Genomic DNA, 21,883 nt, shown 5'->3' with positions numbered 1-21,883 from the left:
CCAATTACATTCGCCTCACCTTTCTTAAGAAAAAAATTTTTTTTTCGATAATGCTTACAATAAAGCTTTGCATTCCTTCCTTATTTCACTATTCGAACATCTATCATACCTCGTTTTATCACACATTCTTCTGAGAGATCGCATTTCGACTGTATTCAGTCTACTTTCATCCTTTTTTTGCCAACTCCATGCTTCGCTTCCATACATAAGGGTTGGAACCAGAACTCCGTTGTGTACTGCCAGTTTAGCTTTCGCTGATGGGTCTTTATTAGCTATAACTGATTTCAGTGCACCATTCACTTTGTTCCCAGCATTCACTCTCCTTTCTATGTCTTTATCAATCTTTCCATCCCTAGAAAACATACTACCCAAATATACGAAATCATTTACCTGCTCCAAAATCTCTCCATTTACCAATATTTCACACTCAGATCTACATTTATCTCTTTCAAAAACCATAAACTTGGATTTGCTAACATTCATCAATAAATCACCTTCCTTGCACACATTATATATTTTTGTCACCGACGCCTGCAGGTTTTCTCTGCTATCGGCAAGAGGAACAGCATTGTCAGCATACAAAAGGCAACAGACAGTCAAATTATTCATTCTAGCTCCAACATTTAAATCTTTAAATTCTCATGCAATTATCCATGCATAGGTTAAACAGCCACGGTGACAATAATGTCATAAATAATGTATATAAATACAGTATCAACTTGTCAAATTAGAATATATTATAATTATATACAGTATCAACTTCTCTAATTAGAATGTACTTAATTCCAAATATTGTTTTCTTTCAAAGCATTAATTTAGTAATTTTTATACAATAGTTATATGGTGCATTTATCAAATACCACACCATTTATTCATGAGACCACCAAATGAAATATTTCAGTTTTGTTTGAATGACAACAAATATAAAGAATGTATTGCATCATTTTATTTTGTTGTAGGTATAATATGTGTACAGTAGTAATAAAATAAAAAATACTGATTCCAAAAGGAGATATTTACTCCTTTGGTGGGTGGGATAATCACACAAAATAAAATTGCACCGACACTTCTTTGGCGTAATTATTAACCCATCCGCATATCAGTTTTTTTTTCAAAACATGTATTTAAAGACACTAATTGATTGTATCCCCGCAAGTAAGAAAGTTGCCCCGCCCGGAGGGGAGGTGATACGGGTTGTCAAACAAGGGGACGCTAATATTTTACACCTGAAAAAACATAGAAATAATCTTTAATGCAGAAAAAGGTACCGCGCACTAAACATTTGATGTTTAGTGCGCGGTCCAACAGCCGACCAATGAGGCCGAGCGCGTGGCTGCGGTGTTCAAATTCAACCGAGTTATAAAAATAAACTATCTCATATAATTACAACTTTTACTGTTTTACCAATAAATATGGTACATGTAACTATTATGCACGTATTTTATCGTGTATCTAGATCAGAAATGTGATAAATTAACATGAAAACTTGAAAAAATAACTCCATAAAACATTACTCTTGGGATGTACAATTTTTTTATTTCTCAGTGATTTTAGTTGACATTTCAATCAAAAGGATAATTCTATCCTTACAGGGACATCTTTGGTCAAGTGTTGTCAATAAATTTGTATTAAAATTAAAAGAAATAATGCATTAAAAAAAGGTTTCTTTACTGATTTGTAGATATCACACGAAAGTATCTTTATAATATGAACTACAACGAATGGGGGTGTGGCTTAAACGGCGGCTGATTTGCAAATGTAAAAAGACACCTACCGCCAAAGGTTGGCGGCTGATATGCCGATGGGTTAATGTGCGCCCATAAATTCATTAGTTACCAGATAAATATCTGCTAGGCACATCTAATGAGATATTCGCTGATAGATAAGTAGGTGCTATTTTTCTGTAGCCACACACTACTTAAACGCTAGTTTCGGTAGCAAGGTGAACAGATATCGATAGAGTTTAAGGCTTTATAGCCTATCCACTGAATGTGCCACTTTGTTTAGAATAAAGTTGTTTGCAAACATCTATAATATCCAAGTCTTCCACGTGAGGTATTCTGGTATTTTCTCTGATTTCATTTTGGGAGCAATTGTTTCTCAAGCCGCACTTCCTTTTGTCTTTACAGTCGCACCATGTCCCGGGTGCATCATCCGAATTGGGAGCGTTCCTTTTCAATGCAAAGTTATCCGTGACAGTTCTCATGTCGTCCACATGGGGAGTCATGGAGAGATTTAGTCCCGGGTAGATGAGGAATGCGAAGAAGGCAATGGCTACCAGGACTTGGATGGGAACGGCCACGGCCCAGTATTTCTGAGGGTAGTAATAGATATTCAGCATGTTCAGCCATTTGTCGGGGATGACGGCCCAGCCCACGTAGATCACAAACATAGTCCGGAAAGCCAGGAACATGACGAAGCCGTAGATGGATCTCGCCGGAGTCGGTGCGGGGGTGTGCTCCGGCATGGTGATGAGGATTAGTAATGCGAGTAGTCTTCGCCGACAGGCGGTCCGAAGCTGTGGATAGTTTCCGCAGCGAGCAACATATGCTCGAAGAATGAGTTTATCCCGACCCGAAGGTTCTTTAATTCGAAGCTGAAGAACTGACTGAAAAGGTATCAATTTTAATTAAAATTAGGGATGTGTACATACATGATAAATAAAAAACTATTTACAAAACATAAGCTTTTTAATTAAAAAGTCTCGTGTGTTTTTAGGTTAGTTCTTAGGAGATAAATAAAAGATGATGATAAAATATAATGTACATATTATTCTATGACCCTTGTCCGCGACTAATGGTGCGTTGTGTTGACTCGGTTGTTAATGACACAAACACATTGGGTACCGGTCCAAAACATTCAAGTGAAGAAATCAAACTCAGAACTTCTTACATTACTAACTTACTAACCACCGCAGTGCGGAGGCAAACATTTGAATATAATTACTAAATATTTAAGGCTATGTTCTTCAATATGCCTTCTAAAATGTTATAGATGGTTCTGTAGACAGTAACGACTAGACGTAAACAAATTTAGTTTGATAATGAAGAATAATTGATGCTTAAATATTAGAATTTTAATCATCGCATCCTTTGAAAAAATATACACAAATAACGAAAGTTATCGGGAAGAGTAAAGACTTTTGATTATATATTTTAGAAATGCCGAAAGTGTAATGAAGGCTTACGCTTTTAAAATGTTATTTTCTATTGTAAGATTTTTGGTCACTTTGCTTCTCTTGGGTTCAGGATTAACTCTCAGTACATCGTATATTATTTGCGCGTATCGGTTTGTTGGAAAAGGAACTTCCACAAGTCTGGATACATGATGTTAAGGTGTTATATTTAAAACAAAAACATTTTTGTATGCTTGTAATCAAGCAAAACAAAAATTTCATACATAAAAAAGTACATTAAAATAGATTTCAAAGGATACAATTTATAAAGTGATGGTTGGGATACTTCCATTACAATGTATAGTCTTGTATTGTAATGTTATATCAAAATATGTTTTTGCAAATCGTCGCAACCCAACGCAAGATAACCTCTTTTAAACATGACAATGACAGCTAGTATGACCATATAAAAACAGATCTAGAAACCATAGACAAATACAATTATTATGTTGTTAAACATTTCCTAGCTAACCTATAGTAATGATGCGCACACAGGTATTTACTTAAAAAGTGTTTATTGTTCTCGCATTTATTACTTATGTCTCAGCTCCACTTCTTCCAGAATCGATCGTCTTCTCTCTTGCAGTGATAGGTGGTAAAAGATAGAATGTCAACTATGCATGTCTAGTGTAGAAAACATACTTGGATAAAACTCATATTTTAAATAAAAACTCGTGATACCAGAGTAAAAAGTTTTCTTTTATTGACACCCAATATTAATCTAGCGTAATATTTATTTATAAACTATAATAAAAAATAATAGATAGTTGAAAATATCCATGAATTTGTTTTATTTAAATTCCAACTGTCAAAAGAACATGAAGAGAATGGAGGTTTATGGGTTTCGGTTCGTGAGAGCAGAGTCAATCTCATTCCTTCTCTGTTGGAGTTTGGAATGGAAGTAGCGGGCCACTCCCTCGGGAGCCCACGCCTGCTGGTAGAAGGCGGCGCGGCGCTCTTCTTCCGGATTGCCAACCACGTCAGTCATTGTCTGCAAAATTAAATTAAATTATTATTCATTTATACAAGAATCTCAATAAAAGAGAGAAATAAAAATATATTTGAAAAATCTCTTTACTTTGAGGTCTCTAGTCTGGCTGACAACCCACTTCTGTATAAACTGTTGGGGATCCTTTGCAAAACTGAGAAAGAATTCTCGATTTGTTTTTAGTTGATTTATTGTGTCCACCTGAAAAACAAACACAGTTTAACTTATTTTCCTTTTAAAAATAAAAATGTACATATTGCATTATTGGCATTTTCCCGGGTTATGCTGTGCGTCGTTATTTCCTAATATGTCACTATTTACTAATTTTTCAGACCACATGAGTGAGTACCACCATAGTCCTAACAATTCACAGCATATTCATAAAAATCGTAATCTGATGAAATGCGATTTTGTGTACTAAAATTCAAAAAAATTAGATTATATATTTTTTGGTTATCGGTATTTTATAAACGGAGTTGATCTCACCGTTTCATGTATCTTGGTGTCCAGGCCTTGTATCTCCTGCTGACTGGCAGTACTCATCAGGAAGTTGTTCATCTGAGCCTTGAGGGTGTCATCAACCTGAACAACAGATACAAATATTTAATATTTGATACATATATGTATAATAAATTGAAGGCATTGCATGTTCAAAATGAACAAAATGGTTTTAAATTTACAAATCTAAATTATTAATTTGTACCTCAACATCAATGTCATAACAGGCAGTCTGCTTGGCCTCAGCTCCGCCTTCCACGGAGATGACGTGGTTGATGACGATGGGGTCGGGGGGATGCAGGAGCGGGTTAAGGCGTTGCGGAATCTCTGCGAACTTCATGCGCTGGCACCCGAATATCTGTTCCAGATACTTGTCACAAACAATGTATTCTCGCTCGTGAGCATCTTGCAATCTGCAATTAGTAGTTTTTATATTAATATTATGTACCAATCAAACTTTTTGTTACGGCCATCACAAGCCTCCAAGCCATCCTGTCATTTGCCATTTCTGTCCAGCATCCTGAAGTTCTACTGAGTACAGTCGGTGAATGGTCGTTGGGGCGTTGAAATTCTCAGGGATGGAACAAGAGACATGAGGGGTTATGCTCTCAGTGAGCATTCCCAACCATGTCCATCTTCTCCTTTTCAGGACTTAATGTACAATAACTCTTACAATACATAATTATATGTGACATTTCTATTAGCTTATTTCGCTTCGCTGCCTTTCATTTTTCATAATTTCTAGCATTTTTTTGTTCATATTTCTAGTTTTAAAATAATGTATATATGTACATAGTTACTTGGTAAATCTTTCCATTAAATTCTAATAATAAAAATTAATATAGTAACATGATTTATATCAAAATTATAGCACTTGAAATGTGTCTCCTGAAATATCATGAATTTTGAATGGCACACTGTTACAAATCAGTGTTATGTATCTTGTGATTGTAAACTATTGTAAATTAAAGCATGTTACGATGGAAGAAAAGTCATACTTGTGAGTTTTGATGTACTGCCAGAGGGCGGAAATAATGACCGGTCGGGTTTGCGTGTGCACTCCGAGCAGTCGAGCCAACCGCTGGTCCAACTTGAACTGCAGCGGCTGGTAGTCCAGCAGCAGGAGGATGGTGCAGCGGACGTTCTTGTCTCCGGGACGCTTCACCTGAGACAAAATAATATCATTAATACCAAGAGACCACGAGTCCTCTGTACGAGCATGCTGTATCAGAAAATAAGAATATCTGGAGTAGTGATGTACCTGGAATCCATCAGTTTCCTGAGTGGTGAGGGTGCGATGCCATTCCACTAAATGGTTGTCAGGTCCGTACAATTCTTTGTCCAGTTCAATCACCAGAGACTTGAAAAAGGACGAGAATTTTCGCTTCACCTGAAATATTTAAAACATGTATCCATTATTCTCCGTTTTTTACTTTTCATAAAACAATCAAATTAAATAATGAACATCTAACATATTTACACATACCTTATTTGGGTCACTTTTTGAATCCTCGAGAAGCCGGCCTTCCACCCTCAGTTCCCAGGAAGCGACAGAGCCTTCTCCAACTCCTGAGTGATAAAAAGTTAATTGAAAGTATAAAATGTCTGTCTCTGCCGTGTGGTGGTCATCCTATCTTGCTCCCACGAAGGTCTCGGATTCAATTCATTCACTAAATGGTGAATATATTAAGTACACATGATAACAATTTTACTGTAATATTGATCAATCACATATATGAACCAACGGAATGTATTTTTTCTTCACTTGCCGAGTGTCGTATCGGACTTGTCAGGTGTTGAATAACAGAGACTTTACTATATTAATTACTCTACATAAACTATATAAATTACGGAGGCTACCTTCGGAGGCATTTTCTTTCCCCGGATAGAAGGTGTTGGAGATGAATATTCTCAGTTTCCTCTTCTGTTTCATCGGCCTCTTCAGTGCCTCCTGGATGTCGAGGCGCTTGCGCATGATGGTGGCATCGAGCTTCCTCTCAAAGGCCAGCAGGTCCATGTAGGCCTGCGATTCGGGGACCAGATCGCGCACCTTCTGCGGGAGGATCTTGTCTGCTAGCTTCTTCTTCTTCTTGGGCGGGACGGGATGCTGGAAATCACTAAACCAAACAAGGCAAATATTTTCAATAACACGCTGCAAACATTGGCTGATATTGAATTAAGAGAGGATAATAATTATAGCAATATTAATACATCCCAGTTGCTGCTTCCGTTGTGTAATGGTCGATGGGTTTGGCTACCCCGTACAAGATCTTGGTCTGGTATGATCTCGCTTTCCAACATTTAGTTATTGTTAATAAACAAGTAGTTTCCCATCACAGTAGATCTATACCGGTCAGTGACTTCAGGAGCCTTACACTAACCCCCAACCAGAATATAAATACATAGGACTAATTTACACCTCAGGTGAGGTGTAAAACTGACCAGTTTACTTAGGTGTAATTTGTGGTAACTATAATACTCCATTCGGTATTCAGAAGAAAGTCAGAGAAAGAATATGTATTTAATGAAGACGATATGTCAATATAGGACATAATAGAGGATTGTAAAGTTAATATGTGCTGCAGTAAAGTACTGTTTCATTATTACAATACTAGACTGTATAGCTCAAGGTACAGAGCTCTTGACCACATATCAGAAAGTTTCAGATTTATATTTTGGAGCAAGATACGCATATACGATAATGAATTAATATTGCTATAATATTTTTGACCTCTTTACATAATGAAGTTAGGCGATGTTTATAATTTTTTTTTTTAATCTCAGATGAATTTATAAAAATAATGTTGACTGACCTCTACTCTACTGACTGTTGAAGTAATTCAGAATTCTACGGTTATTGTGTTAAGTTCAATAGCATTCTTACAAGCAACATGCCTAAACAAGAATGCGTTAGAATTAATTTAATGCGTGTCTAAATATATCTAATAGCTATCGCAAATAAATATTTTTAATTTAACAGCCATATCTGAATAATTAAAAGAAAACTAAATTTTATTATGAAAAACTAACCGCAGTAAAGTTAGTATTTATAGAATGCCTAAAGGCGACTCTACAAGTCGGCGCAAGCTTACAGCTAATAAGTATAACACCACGCAGCCCCGCTTTTCTTCAGTCTTAGAATTACTGAGAGACATCAAACATAAACACTTAAGACTTAATCAGTGTCGCCAGGACCCAAACAATGGGTCCTGACCTCTCGGGAAATCATGAGTAAAAAATTCACAACCGCACTGAATTTTCAAATTGCAAGGTGAACAAAAATCAATTGAAATTTATATTAAAAGCATTTGCATTTAAGGAATTGATTTTGGGTAATTTAGGTAATTAGATTTTGCAAAAGAGACTCGAACAATACAGAAGGCACTGTCAGAATATTTTAATTTGACTATAATGAAAAGGAAAATCACAATTAAGTTTGATAAATGAATAAAAAAAGCGGCACTGTGCGTAACTAAAGCGTAAATAAAAATAGTAAAAAAAGCAAACCGAACACATACTAAGCGTAGACATACGGTTTGGTGGGCTGCTGCATAGGGCCCCCCCTTGTGTCAGGGGGGGGCCTCTTACCACCTGACTGCGGGGAGGGGGGCACGGGGCCCCCGCGTAGGGGCGGGCCGCCCTGGTACCCTTGCGGCGGGGGACCACCCTGGTAGCCCTGCGGTGGCGGCCCGCCCTGGTAGCCCTGCTGCGCGGGGCGTTGCATGAGCCCGGCTAACGGCGTGGGGCCGCCGCCTCCGGGACCGCCCATCGACGGGGGTGGGGTGAACCCGCTACGCTGAGGCTGGAGACAATACGGTTTTGTAAGTTAAATTACGAACAATTTACGAAAAACAATGAGAATTACCCGCAGAATTAGTAAATGAGACGATAAACTGGAATTTGAACATTATTCACAGACGCTCGACTAGTGTGCTAATGACAGGTAGCGCTACATAAATCTGACGTTTTCATAATCATATTTCACGAACTAAAATTGTAATTGAATTAATACTTTAATATTTCTGCATAAAATAGTCATTTTAATATTCAATTAATCCTCATAAGTAATTATTTGTATCTAAATAACGCGAATAAACAAAGTTTGAACACTTACGGGAAAATTTGGACCGGCATACTGTCGCGGGATTGCGGCATTTTGCGGCTGATTATACCTCTGTTGTTGCATCGGGCCAGGGGGCCCCGGACTAGGCCCTCCACCCGGAAAGCGTTGTGCCATTTATATAAAGCAAAATAGTAAAATATTACAAATTCATATTTGTATTCAATGAATTTGGCTTGACAAACAGCATTTCTTGTCTATGGTTGCGTCTAAAAACCAGAGATTATAGAAAATCAACTATTTTTATTGCCTGCAGTAAAAAAAGTGTGTCGTATCCAGTCGTATCTATACATTAACCTATGGTTACGTCTTGTTTTTGACGTATTGAAGTTGCCCGTGATAGCTATCTTGCCTATCGATATTTTTTGTTATTATAGTTTTCGAAATCAGTACGTCGTAACTTTTAAAAGTGAAAATTATAATTCTCCAAAATGGGAAAAGGCTTCAATAATTATATGTGTAAAAAGTTTTTCCATCCTGCTTCGAGAGACAATCTCAAAAGAGTGAGTTATAGATACTTTCGTATTTAATTATTTTCACGAATTTTATTTTAATATGCTTATAATATGGAGTCCTGCATCTATAGTTAATATCAATATTATTTTCCACCACTTTGATATGATTGAACTGTTATTTTCTGTTTTTTTTTTAAATTTTATTATTTATATTCTTACTACTACCATTACGTTGCATATAGGGGTAAGCAGAGAGGAACACCACACTTATTTCTCATCGTTCCATACATTTACCTAAGGAATCTGATTTAATTAGTAAAGTATTTATTTATTGAATACAAACGTATATGTATATATGAATATAAAGATGACCTCTCAGTTCCAAATGTGTACAAAGGAATGTAAAGAAACTTAAACAAATGTTAACAATTACAATAGGTATGGATGGCTGAACAGAAAACTGAGGCATACAAAAAGAAACAAGAAGAACTGAGAGTGCAGTATGAAAAGGAACAAGACCTCCATGAAAATAAGTGAGTAAAAAATGTTTATCAAAAATCCTTAATTATTGTAATAAAAGTAAGCATTGAGCACATTTAGCTGCCACGTCAGCATAAATAAGTCAATTTAACAAATTAATCCAGTCAATAATCACTATGCCAAAAGTAAAGTTGAGATGGAAATAAGGACAATAGAATTTCCATTGATTAACCCATTAATCAATTTTTCAGTTAAGATTTTTATAATTTTATCAATTAAATCGTCAATCACTTTTTGGTGAAATCTATCCATGTTTATTTTATTTTTTTTAGTTTTACTTTTAGTAAATACCGCTATACTAATACATTTCTTAAAATCTACTGTGGCACGTGTTTCGACCTTCAACGTCCCAAGGACCCAACTCTAAAATTTGGAACTAGCTTCACATGCGGTGTTTGAAAATGATGCGGAATGCATCGAAACACGTGTCACAGTAGATTTTAAGAAATAGTGGTATTTACTAAGTAAAACTAAATATTTTTATAAACTAATTGGTATTGAAGTTTTTCTGTTTGTTTTTAAACCGGTAAACATAATTTTGGCATAGTAAGATTGTATAATGATTTTAAACCGGTTTATTTAAAGGCAGTCATATTTTGCTAGTTTTTTATTATTTTATTGCTTTGTACATTTGGATTTTTTATACATAATAAGGAAGTTCTGCATTGGGGTACACTTTTCTTTCTAGTTTTATGTAACTACATCCTCTTGTTGTATAGTTATGAAATAACTTAGTATTTTTTTTTATTCTGGTAATATGTTGGTATTATGTATTTATTTCAATCGACACGTTTTTCGATTCCACTAAATTTATTTATTTTAATGTCAGCTTTTTCGCCTTGCAAAAAAATTAGCTACACAGTTGCAAAGTACAAAAATTGATTAAATCAATCAATAAAATTGGATTATTCAATGCATTTAGAACATTTGTACAGAATGTTTGGTTTGTAAAGGATGGAGTCATAAGGTTTAATATAATCTCGAGGAGTTTATAGCCTTTGTCGGCATGTCCTTTTGGATATTAACACATTGTTTTCAGGAAACGCTTAAAAGCGTCTTTAACTTACTGTTAGTAAGCGAGAGATTGGTAGGGAGCGAGAGATGCTTTTAAGCATTCTTTTTGCTTACTTTTAGTACAATGCGTGGCGCCAAAAAACATTGCACAGATCGTAGCTCAGTTTGCGGTTACTTGTGATTAGTATACGACCCTTAATTAGTATAATAATTAGGGTCAGGGTAGATGAAAAAAACGCCAGCCAACAATGTGTTGAAGGACATCACCAATTTACTAACGATAAATATATTTTTAAAGTTGTTTATGAAGATAAAAATTCATAAATAGTGATTGGACATGTCTGATGAGACATGGACCAATAAATAGCCCCATAAATGTCCGCTAGACCCATCCACTAATATCAGCCGGGATCCTTTTTAGCTTTTATTTGAAACGTGTTGTGTGATTTCAGGGCGATGCTGAGTAAGGACAGCAAGGACAAGCTGAGCGTCAACTTCATGTACGAGCCGCCGCCGGGGGCCAAGAAAGAGCGGGAGCGGGAGGACAACGAGCCCGAGTACAAGTTCGAGTGGCAGCGCAAGTACAATGCTCCGCGTGAGAGCTACTGCAAGGGGGACAACGAGATCCGCGACCAGCCCTTCGGCATCCTTGTGCGGAACGTGCGCTGCATCAAGTGCCACAAGTGGGGACATATCAACACAGGTAACTATTTCCCGATTTGGCTACCATGCTGGAGGTCCCGGGTTCAGTTCCCAGGAGGATAAGTGATATATTAATCTAGTCCTAATGGACTAGAAAAATGAAAAATATTCCAGTCTAGATTAATATCTGGATTGGTATCTTTCATCATGCTATTAACCACCAAAACTGTGCCAATACGGTGGACATTTTATGAGATTACTCTTACCAGTTGCGATATTTATTTATACCATTTTTCTTTCTTAGTTAAGTGGTAGTTTTTCCTTTAAAATATAATTGAATAAATTATCAATTGCTTAAAAGCATAAAAAACTATTTCAGTTCCATGCGCTAGACTGACCAGATAAAGAAACTAAAAGAGTTTGGATCTAAATTAAAATGTGAGATAGACCTCGGAGCATGGCAGGTGGTCCCAAATAGTCCGTCTAAATATTGTTTGATCATGACCACTACAGACGATAAGAAGAAGAATAACATCATTAAACCAGTTTCAATTTCGGGTTTTTGTTAAATAGAAAATAATGAATTATTTACAATCTGTTAACACTTTATAAATGATCTTATCTTAAAAATGAAAAGAATAACGCTCGCCGATTCATTCCCGCTTTTCATTATTTTATTCATGAAAAATACTTTGTATTCTAAACATCATCTTATTTATGTATATGGGACCCTCACACATCAGAAGATTGGAGTATAAAGCTCATAATGGTTTCAGACAAGGAGTGCAGCATGTACGCTCTGTCCATGAGCGAGGCGCGCGCGCTGACGGAGGGGCGCGCGGGGGAGGGCGGCGAGGGGGGGGCGGAGGGCGCGGCCTGTGAGCTGGTGCGCGGGCTGGCAGAGGCGGGGCTGGCGCTGCGCCCGGGGGCCATCCCGCTGGGCGCTCGCGAGGTCACGCACCGTGCCCCGGAGACCGACGTGCAGCCACCCGACCTGCTGGCGCAACTCTCGCACAAACAAAAGAAGAAACTACTCAAGTACTATTCATTTTCTTTATATCGTTAGCATATTGTGAAAAAATATCAAAAGTTTGGAAAAAAAATTATCCATCAATTATAGTTTTCAAATATTTCAAGTGCATAGTTTGACTCGGTCAGTTTTTGCAGTATGCTCACAATTTGTGTCCTCGTGTCTGCCTTTATAGTTTAGTTGCAGACTATTGCCTTTGAGGTCCACGAGGTCTCAGCTTCCATTATCCACAATATAGGTTCTTCTTCTGACCTTTACACATAACTGTGCGTAGGTCATTCCATCAAGTCTACCCAACATTAACTCAACTGTTGATTATATGGAAGCAAGGTGATGAGCCCTTCACTTCAGGTCCAGGGTGATAAAGTGAAAAATCTTTTATATTTATTTTGACCCTCTCAGTGTCCTACGAACCGTCGGGTATTGATATGAGACTCGTACAGAAACTATCCCATCGAATGCGAATAAGAAATTGTTTTTAGTTTTTGACATTGTATTTTAAAATGAGCTAATTTTTTTTTATAGGAAACTGGAGAAGTTGGAACGTAAGAGCGGGAAGAAAGAGAAGAAAAGTAAGAAGCACCGCTCTTGCGAGGGTTCCCCCCAGTCTCTCGAGAAGGAACGCAAGAGAAGGAAGGAGTGCAAGAAGAAGAAGGAAGACAAGCAGGAGAGAGAGAGAGACAGCGATAGAAGGAGGAGAAGACACCGTCACGATGACTCAGATTAACGACGACCAAAACATACAAATAATAATAAAACTAATTGCAATAATAACTCCCCAATATATTGACATTCACAATATTGTGGGAATCTGGATGCTTGATGCACTAAATTATATATATGTATTATTGCTATTGTATTATTAAAGCAATTGAATAAATTATTAATATAGAAGAAACGAAAACAACGATATGAAATAATTAAATCAATCTTTGTACTGCGGATTGCCTACCTGCTTAATCTGGGACCTTCGGATGTCGTGTCCACTGCCGCTAGCAATCGAGCGAAGCAGTTGGGTTTTGTGATATTTTGGCTAACATATAGTAAATCTAGTATAAAAACCAGACCAGTCTTTTCGAATATGTAGACGTTATAGGTGATTACGGTCTGTTAAATTTTACACTATACCTCTAAAAACATTAGAACCTTAGACAGTATGGATGCTGTTTAAACTCGAGTGTTAATACTATGCAAACAGTCATAACCATGTCAAAAATAAGTAATATATCAGTAGGTACAGAGTAAAAGAAGTAAACATGATGTAATGAATTCAATAATGTCATAAAGTTTTCTCTTTCTACATATGTTTAACATTTTAATATTTTTCTTACTTCCGAACATAACTAGAACGCTAGAGCTAAAATAGTTAGTTAGTTACATATTTGTAAAAATTTACATATTTGTCTCCTAAGGATTTGACATTTTTAATTTACGATTGATGTACCTTGCGCCTGCTGGGATATATATATATATATATATATATATATATATATATATATATATATATATATATAATAATATATATATATATATATATATATATATATAATAATATATATATATATATATATATATATATATATATATATAATATATATATATATATATATATATATATATATATATATATATATATATATATATATATATATATATATATATATATATATATATATATATTCTATGTGTTTTGCAAACTGCATGACGCTCCACTGTTTCTTTTTTTCACTCTATCTAGAGTAGCTATCTAGCTGTAGGAAGAATATATAAATACATATGTATATATAATATATATGGGCAAAATGCATTTTTTTGTTTTTACCAGCCATTTTGAAAATAAATCACATCTACAATCCATGGCGGAGCTCCATTAACAAATGACTACAAGTTGATATTGTGGAGCATATAATAAATTAACATTTAAACTCGCTGTTTTATAAAAACTTATGTAGTTAAAAAATATTTTGTAAATAGTTTTTAAATTATGAGACGCTAGTATAGGATTATTTTTAGCAATACATGTACATTCATTTTTTTACAATACGTCGCACATTTTTATAAACTTGATAACAATAGAACGATTTTAACCATTTCTATTTTGTAATATTTCTATAACCGGTTTTGACAAATACCTTATTTTATCATTTATATTTGAAGCACTAACTTTGTGATTTTCCATTTTGTAATTACAATGTAGCTTTGTTAAACAAAGTTACATTTTAACTATACCTTATTTTGTCTTGTCTTGCCCCAAAGAGGGCAATGTATTTAAAAAAAATAAAGTGGTTACAAAGTTTGTGTTTTATTTTTATAAATTATATGCATATTTTTACTTAAAGGGTTTATATAAGGAAAATTATTTGACTCTTGATTTACACGGATAATAGAGGTCGTAATTTGAAAATAATAACAAGCGATTTAATCCGAAAACTGCAATTAGCACTTTTTCACAAGAAGTTCACTCAATTCAATTTTAGATTTGATCATATTTGTAGAACTCCTGGACATATGATCAATCTCATGTTGTTCATGAGTTCACAACAGCCGTCTATGTTGGCAATCCAATCAATTCCAATTCTCAATTGAAAGCTTTTTTTTGGCGCAGACCCCTTTTATTTGGGTGTATGCAAGATCTAAATCCTGGATTACACAGACAGCCTTTTTATATTTGACATAAAAAACTTAAAGAAATATAAAATGAGAAGTAACGGATACCATCCCAATTAGATAACTAAAACGGCTACCCGTTATGAGCATATCTATAGCACTTTTTTCTGGTTGATCTGACCACATCCATACGATTCTATAATTACGTACATAATATATCGTGGATGTACTGGCAAAAAACCTTAACTCGAAAATATGCAATTTTGACTTAATGATGCATATTGTAAAATTTTCAGCGTTCTATAAACTGGCAAAGTACAGTAAGTAGTTTGAAATGCCGTATACATATATGAGGTTTTAAAAGTAAATTCTACTTAAAGTTTTATAGTGGGTATTTTATTCAGGCTAAAAGCTTTAAATAATTGGGATTATTCAAACAGGGATTTTAGAGTTAACGTTTTTTGCCAGTATACCCACAATATGTTCATAATTAATTTTTACGCATTACTAATTGCTATCAACCATTTGACAGTACAATCAGCATAGGGTTCCCAATATTGTTATAAAATAAGTTGACAATAACCACTAAATCAAGAGTCACATTGTATTTCTATTTATCAAACAAATAAATACTTATTCGAAAACAAATCTTTTTCCATGAACCCTTCCAATTTGCCAATTCTTTTTAATTTTCTAACTTGACTATCTAACCATCACGCCCCTTCACTGTAGGGGTAGGCAGAGAGAATAGAACGCCATACTACTCTGTCTTTGCAAACATTCTTTGCCTCTTCCACATTCATGCATCTCCTCATACATAGTCGACGATTATTTCGACTCTTAACTCGACCGCTTTCAAGTATTTGACATACCTGATTGTGCCAAGTTTTCCTCGGGCTTCCAAATGTAATTTTCCAGAAATAATTTAATTTTCCAAATGTAAGTTTCTAGAAATAATAAACTCGCTTTATATAAATATGTGTCAGTGTAAAATAAAATCATCCAAATACACAAATAATTATAATAAAGAAATAAAACAAGATTTAAAGAAACCAAAAGACTTTTTATTGGAATGTGAACTATAACATGATAGAATATATGTAGTGGATATATTTGATTTGGATACATTTTTTATTAAATTCAAAATAAGTATGATAAACCTTCATCCTGCATGTTTTTACAAGAAATAAATGGAACAACACAGACAACAAGTTGAGTAAGTAACATAGTTTGAATCACTACTATTTATATAGCACGACTAAATCAACATCTAAACCTTACCATTATTGTATTCAATTCATCCATGTTACTTATTAAAGTACAGTTTGTCTCTACATTTGTATATTGTACATGTTTATAACATAGTGGGCCAATTCCACTGTCCTTCACCTGTCCAGGAGAATGGGTGCCAGTGTGGCGAGTCCATAAATGATTTCTCAAAATGCGTCCAACAAAATTTCTCACTCCTGTGAGAAAGTTTTGCTCACTCACCACTAGACAGGTTAAGTTATTTGCTTCAAAATGAACAAATTTGGAAATTTAACAAAGTCGTAATATTTTGTGACAATATAGTCAACTTCCATGATCTATTATTATTAATACATATGCATAAATCAAAATTAAATTTACGATTCAACTAAATTTTGTATTTTTTGTGACAGCTGTTCGCATTCTGAGGGCATTGTCAAACTGTGTTGAAAAACAACAAATAAGACATATTCCAGGTGAAATTTGGGAACAAATTTATCCACCATATTTATGTACTTAAGATGTCAGTTTTTTTTCAACAGTGCACAAACGGGGCATTTTTTAGTAAAATCATAAATCGTGTTTTGATTTATATTAATAACAATAGAAAACATTTACCGAGGTACTCACTGGGAAAAGAATTATTGTAATGTGGTATTTTGGCCCTAAACTAATAAAACTATAACTTAACATTACTAATATAATATTCATTAAGCCACACTTACAAATAAATAATAGTATTGTCGATGCAATTGCACTACCGCAAATATGGAACATGACTTCAATTTCTAACTAAAGTCTTATTCATCCGGGCTTCATCGCTTTATGTAAGTAATTTGGCAAAAATGCTGAAATTAGGTGAGAAATAAGCTAATCTTTTGTGCGAGTGTTTATATTTTGAAATACATTATTCTGTTACGGTAAAAAGTTAGCGGGAAGCTAATGTTGGACACAGGTATATACTCGCATTAACGAAAATAATTGTTATTAATTTCACCCATCCAAAGGGGATATATGTTTGATTATAATTTTGTATATACGACGCGGCTTTTAACTTTATGGGTTATTCATTGCGGTACTGCATCCGCATGGGCAACTTATTCAAGTCATCAGACTAACCTCTAATCCCTAGTTCCGAGGGGAGTTAGCGGCGAGAACACAGAATTGTAAGAGATGGAACTGTGAGCAATATTACAACTAAAAAATCACCATTGGAACAGTCTAGTTCTATGCTACACACAAACAACTACCGAAAAATACTTCTCCATCTTTTTATCCCCAAATATTATTTTAAATTACTCTATTCGTTTTATAAGATATGAATCATTAACGACGATACATAAAGCGATCCAACAATGATATTATTTATATACACCAACAGAAATATCTTTAGTTAATGGTAATGCATTATTGCACCGGTTTGATATTGAATATAACATCTAAATTTAGTAAATAGTAAGTATCTCCTTATAACAACACACATATATGCACTCTGTGCAGTCTTGATGCTAATGCCTCGTACGGCCATTACAATATATAATATTTGTTAAGAATGTACGGCAACTAAAGCTATTAGAGAAGGTCCTTAGCGAATAATGTATCCTACCCTACTTGTCTCAGAACTGAACCCAACTGCTGTTTGTTGCCGCTGCGGGATTAGCATCAGGAGCTCCGCTGGAATATAAAATGTCAATTTAGTCACATGTCAGGTTTTAAAACAAAAGGTCTATAGAAAGCAGCATGTTTCACTTTACCTGGCCGAGTTGTAGTCTCCCCAATCAGCCGGCTGTGAGGAGGAAGGGGGCGCCGCATGCGCCGCATGCGCCAAATGCTGCGGGGAGGGGGGAGGGATGCGCGGCGCTCCCGGGGGGGGCGGAAGGAGCCCCCCTCCGCCAGCACCCCCCACTCCGAGCCCTCCTCGAGACTTGGACTTACTGGAGCCCTCGGATCCATCTTTTTTCTGTAAAATTACTTTTCGATTGTGAGTTGAGGTTTATTACAATAGAACAAGCACTAAACCATCTATCGTTTCAAGAGAAGAGCGCAGAAACCAGGGGGAAGGCTACTCATGACACAGCAATGGCACAATCTATCACCAGTTGACCGTGTAAAATATTGTTGGAAGTATTATCATAGAATATAGTTGTCGCTGTGGGGGTAAAAACTGGCTGTTAGCAGCAACCAACCGAAGGAAATGGAAAGAAGGGAAGAGGCCTATATCCAGCAGTGGAGGTCAGAGGGCTCATAAAGAAAATAAGAAGATAGTTGCATATCATATACGTAACATAAGTAAAGATTGGATTATGGAAGTTTGAGAAATTACAGGACCTGTCGTTGGGTGGTTTAACTGATCACTTCATACACTACACATTCACTATTCTACCCGTGACTGATAACCATTTTACTCAAATTTTGAAAAGGTGTATACATATATATGTTTCAAGTGACATCACACTTTACATTTTCAATATGCTTCATAGGCGATATCGTGGTTAGTAAAATAAGTTAGCAGAGACCTTTACGAATGCATTTGAGATTATTTTCTGAATTATTTCATATACTAGGGAAATGCCTAAAAATATCAATTTTATTATACTTATTGTAAAGTTTATTATTATAAATCATAATATTTTGAGTGTGTCCAAATCATTGTTCACAAATACAGGTACCAAGCAATTGATATTGAGATTTATTTTATTTCATTCTTAGAATGGTAAATGACAGATCATGTCTCAAGCCCTGTAAATACCCAACTTCTTCATCTATCTTGAGATAGTAATAAAAAGTCTTACGAAGATAAAGATTTCATAGTAAGATATCACATTTCAGTTTTAGATTTACAAATGCTCAGCTTACGGTTATCTTCATGTTGATTTTGATGGTCTCTCCCGCCTTGAAGCTGAAGTCTTGTCCTTGGACGGGGGGCGCCGTCTCGGCCTCCTTCTCCTTCCGTAGCCACTTGAAGTGATCCTGCAGCGCCACGTTTAGGTCGAAGGAGTCGGAGCGATCCCCGAACCCGAGGCCGATGAAAGCCGTCCTGCCTGTAGATCGTAACGACAATTCAGTCGATCTGGCATTTTCTTAAATGGAATGTGGATGGTTAGTCTCCCCCTCTGTCGCAATATCACAAATAGGATGATTCTAAAGAAAAAGTCATCCTCAGCACATGAGCCATACTGTACTCACTACTGCCAGAACATACAATCTACAGAGGAGTAGAGAGAATACTAGAGAGAAGAATCAATTCAAAGGGGGCACACAGGAATCACTAAATAGGTTATTAAAATATTTTAAAATTAAGGAATCATATTTAAGATACTGAACACATAATAAGTATAAGGCATCATTAACAAAACAAGTTTTGAGACCTTTGTCTCTTTAGGTATGAAGGTTTTAATACAATATCATCTGGCACAGTTTAGCTGCCGGTTATACTTTTCCGCTCTGCAAGTGATACCGGTTAGTAAAATTTTATTTTACATTAAAAAATATTTACCCCCTGTTTAGATCGGATAAACAGTAGCTTTGTGAGTAAAATCTTTTGTATTTAAACATTATTTTTGTTAAATAATTTCAATAATTTTCTTTTCCCCATAAATAACTACACATTTTCATTTTCAAGTTTAATTGTAGCGGGTGATATTTTACAAAATATACCACTAGATCTAAAATGATATTGACAAGGTTATTTTATGTTACTCATATATGTAGCATTTGATTTTTCTGGAATAAATTTGTAGTTTCTACGTATTTTTAATACATAACCCGAGATGCAGGACTGACCGTCTGGCCTTCATATAATCAATATCATAAAACAGCGGGTAGATACGATGCAGTGCCCCATACACTTTGAGTAAGAAGAAGAAGACATTCTATAAAGTCTGGCCTGTCAAATAATCCTACACTCATCAGGTCAAAAAATACAGGTCCAGAAATCCCTGACAGCAACGATTTAACAAATACAGAACTCTATAAAACCATTACCAAAACTGACACTGATAAATTACTACGTACTTTGACAAATTTTATTTTTATTATCGTGTATTCACACTAGTTGATTAAAAGTAGGACGACATAGTAATATTTTGAGCTATACATTTAATCTTTGATAAGTAAGTTCTCATTTTCAGTGATTTAATTAATCAAATAAAAATTCCACATCAGATACAAGGAAAATTAAGCACAATAATACAGTTATTATACCCATATTTTTAATTATATATTTTTTTAAATTGAAGAAGCCAAATTCCTACCATTGTCATCTTGAATTCGCAAAACAAAATAGCGCGAACTATCTGTGACTGCCTCTAGTGCTATCCCAGGGTACGTCTCGATTGGACACTTGGCAAAAAGATCTCCGGTAACCTTGTCTTCAAGTTTTATGAAACATTCATTTCCCTTAGAAATGAGTCTCATTCGGCCGGTCCATTGGGGTTCTTGGAGGTTCCAATCAGCAGCTCTACAACAAAACAAATCAATCGAGGGGCGTTTTGCTGAGCCTAACTGACTGATTCTCGACGTGTCAGATTATCTTAAAATATGAAAAAATGAATAAAGTCATTTTCTCCATTACCTGTATCCTCTATTAGTAGTCCTTGGGGGTATTTTGAACACGAAAACTTCTGGTTTTACAAGCAATACACTTTCATACGTGTCCATTTTGACATATAGTTTCTTTTTTTTTTACTTGAATGCTGTTGTCTGCCATGAGCTGTCAACGGTGATGAAATAGTATTAAAAAATTAAATTCAAGTACTTACTTAGTCTTATTCGGCTACATATTTCATGAGATTGATATATTGCATAATCTGGGTGTTTAAAATATTACATTAAAAATCGTTTTTTTCTTTCTTTTAAAAATTTTCACTTCTAGGCGCGCAGATCATTTGTTCGTTATCAGACAAAAAAATAAAAATAATAATAAAATGACGGCGGGTTTCTTCAAAGCCTAACCTTTCTTTAGAAAAATATATTTTACTATTTCGAATTGTAAAAGAATTTTGCTTCGGAACAATGATAACAGACCATCAATGTTTACGATGGGTAAGACCGGCAATTAAAGGGAATTTTTGGCCGTTAGCAGTAATGCATTTCGTCGGCCGCGTCTAGGGTCGTTAAAAACGGGCCGACCCACGGACCCAAGGCTACGATCATAAATATTATGCCGCCTTTGTAACTACCCTCGCGCCGCCTCTCGGGAGTGGAAGGCAGAGAGAGGATAGAACGTCACACTACCTTGTCTAACTTCCGCCATCTTTCCTTGTACGCGTCCATAAGGCACTCCCGTATGTACTGGCAATACATATGGATGAATAAATAATAATAAAAAAAAAAAATATATATATATATATATATATATATATATATATATATATATATATACATCACGCTCTAAGTTCCATTTAGGAAACTTGAAATAGCAATTAAAATTGAAAATTAAACTTTACATTAAAATCAACCTTGTCAGGAATCGAACCTGAACTTCGAGTGGTTGACAAACGCGTCAACCACTACTCTGAAAGGAGTCTTTAATAATTCATTATTTTATGTAATAATTATAAGTTAA

General features: G+C 35.3%; 5 protein-coding genes across 7 annotated transcripts; 1 reads left to right on the top strand and 4 right to left on the bottom strand.

The window, feature by feature from the left end:
* Nucleotides 1-926: 926 nt before the first annotated feature.
* PIG-P (phosphatidylinositol glycan anchor biosynthesis class P) lies at nucleotides 927-2,467 on the bottom strand. Its single transcript, XM_088270639.1, has one exon. It carries the CDS (start codon nucleotides 2,465-2,467, stop codon nucleotides 1,979-1,981), a length of 489 nt encoding a protein of 162 aa, XP_088126765.1. The 3' UTR covers nucleotides 927-1,978.
* On the bottom strand, nucleotides 1,648-3,563 carry Tcs6 (Threonyl-carbamoyl synthesis 6). Its single transcript, XM_088270640.1, has 3 exons — nucleotides 3,436-3,563; nucleotides 3,188-3,316; nucleotides 1,648-2,608 (listed from the first exon to the last, which is right to left on the bottom strand). Exons 1-3 carry the CDS (start codon nucleotides 3,465-3,467, stop codon nucleotides 2,479-2,481), a joined length of 291 nt encoding a protein of 96 aa, XP_088126766.1. The 5' UTR covers nucleotides 3,468-3,563; the 3' UTR covers nucleotides 1,648-2,478.
* A 290-nt stretch (nucleotides 3,564-3,853) lies between these two features.
* Nucleotides 3,854-8,999, bottom strand: Bap60 (Brahma-associated protein 60). Of its 2 annotated transcripts, none has more exons than XM_088270671.1 (10): nucleotides 8,776-8,999; nucleotides 8,180-8,463; nucleotides 6,522-6,778; nucleotides 6,148-6,230; nucleotides 5,923-6,051; nucleotides 5,660-5,826; nucleotides 4,867-5,074; nucleotides 4,650-4,745; nucleotides 4,254-4,364; nucleotides 3,854-4,166 (listed from the first exon to the last, which is right to left on the bottom strand). In XM_088270671.1, the coding sequence occupies exons 1-10, from the start codon at nucleotides 8,896-8,898 to the stop codon at nucleotides 4,011-4,013; spliced, it is 1,614 nt and encodes a 537-aa protein (XP_088126797.1). In that variant the 5' UTR covers nucleotides 8,899-8,999; the 3' UTR covers nucleotides 3,854-4,010. The 2 variants fall into 2 exon arrangements, with proteins under 2 accessions (XP_088126797.1, XP_088126798.1); XM_088270672.1 differs by having other exon boundaries at nucleotides 8,195-8,463.
* Nucleotides 9,000-9,080: 81 nt separating this feature from the next.
* LOC148303047 (corepressor of RBPJ and splicing regulator) lies at nucleotides 9,081-13,336 on the top strand. Its single transcript, XM_088270634.1, has 5 exons — nucleotides 9,081-9,284; nucleotides 9,675-9,769; nucleotides 11,243-11,493; nucleotides 12,209-12,470; nucleotides 12,988-13,336. Exons 1-5 carry the CDS (start codon nucleotides 9,213-9,215, stop codon nucleotides 13,187-13,189), a joined length of 882 nt encoding a protein of 293 aa, XP_088126760.1. The 5' UTR covers nucleotides 9,081-9,212; the 3' UTR covers nucleotides 13,190-13,336.
* Nucleotides 13,337-16,111: 2,775 nt separating this feature from the next.
* LOC148303046 (NECAP-like protein CG9132) lies at nucleotides 16,112-21,010 on the bottom strand. 2 transcript variants are annotated; one of them, XM_088270673.1, is made up of 5 exons: nucleotides 20,891-21,010; nucleotides 20,571-20,776; nucleotides 19,174-19,397; nucleotides 18,072-18,277; nucleotides 16,112-17,991 (listed from the first exon to the last, which is right to left on the bottom strand). In XM_088270673.1, exons 1-5 carry the CDS (start codon nucleotides 20,974-20,976, stop codon nucleotides 17,934-17,936), a joined length of 780 nt encoding a protein of 259 aa, XP_088126799.1. In that variant the 5' UTR covers nucleotides 20,977-21,010; the 3' UTR covers nucleotides 16,112-17,933. The 2 variants fall into 2 exon arrangements, with proteins under 2 accessions (XP_088126799.1, XP_088126800.1); XM_088270674.1 differs by having other exon boundaries at nucleotides 19,174-19,358.
* Between the last annotated feature and the right edge of the window lie 873 nt (nucleotides 21,011-21,883).

This window comes from Brachycentrus maculatus, unplaced genomic scaffold (genome assembly GCF_059751285.1).
Source record: "Brachycentrus maculatus isolate JH-2025_06_01 unplaced genomic scaffold, ASM5975128v1 h1tg000388l, whole genome shotgun sequence".
Taxonomy (NCBI): Eukaryota; Metazoa; Arthropoda; class Insecta; order Trichoptera; family Brachycentridae; genus Brachycentrus; species Brachycentrus maculatus.
The sequence above is the reverse complement of the archived record's forward strand: the minus strand, read 5'-3'. Positions and strand labels throughout refer to the sequence as shown.

Excerpts from the sequence above, each read along its gene's own strand:
- PIG-P (XM_088270639.1), bottom strand. The coding sequence starts at position 2,467 with ATGCCGGAGCACACCCCCGCACCGACTCCGGCGAGATCCATCTACGGC.
- Tcs6 (XM_088270640.1), bottom strand. The coding sequence starts at position 3,467 with ATGGAAGTATCCCAACCATCACTTTATAAATT. Across the intron at positions 3,317-3,435 it reads CAACCATCACTTTATAAATT|ACTTGTGGAAGTTCCTTTTC; the intron begins GTATCCTTTGAA and ends TCATGTATCCAG. Across the intron at positions 2,609-3,187 it reads GAAAATAACATTTTAAAAGC|TCAGTTCTTCAGCTTCGAAT; the intron begins GTAAGCCTTCAT and ends ATACCTTTTCAG.
- Bap60 (XM_088270671.1), bottom strand. The coding sequence starts at position 8,898 with ATGGCACAACGCTTTCCGGGTGGAGGGCCTAGTCCGGGGCCCCCTGGC. Across the intron at positions 8,464-8,775 it reads ATGCCGGTCCAAATTTTCCC|CCTCAGCGTAGCGGGTTCAC; the intron begins GTAAGTGTTCAA and ends TATTGTCTCCAG. Across the intron at positions 6,231-6,521 it reads GAAAGAAAATGCCTCCGAAG|GAGTTGGAGAAGGCTCTGTC; the intron begins GTAGCCTCCGTA and ends TTTATCACTCAG.
- LOC148303047 (XM_088270634.1), top strand. The coding sequence starts at position 9,213 with ATGGGAAAAGGCTTCAATAATTATATGTGTAAAAAGTTTTTCCATCCT. Across the intron at positions 9,285-9,674 it reads CGAGAGACAATCTCAAAAGA|GTATGGATGGCTGAACAGAA; the intron begins GTGAGTTATAGA and ends CAATTACAATAG. Across the intron at positions 9,770-11,242 it reads CAAGACCTCCATGAAAATAA|GGCGATGCTGAGTAAGGACA; the intron begins GTGAGTAAAAAA and ends GTGTGATTTCAG.
- LOC148303046 (XM_088270673.1), bottom strand. The coding sequence starts at position 20,976 with ATGGACACGTATGAAAGTGTATTGCTTGTAAAACCAGAAGTTTTCGTG. Across the intron at positions 18,278-19,173 it reads AAATCAACATGAAGATAACC|AAAAAAGATGGATCCGAGGG; the intron begins GTAAGCTGAGCA and ends GTAATTTTACAG. Across the intron at positions 17,992-18,071 it reads GGAGACTACAACTCGGCCAG|CGGAGCTCCTGATGCTAATC; the intron begins GTAAAGTGAAAC and ends TTTATATTCCAG.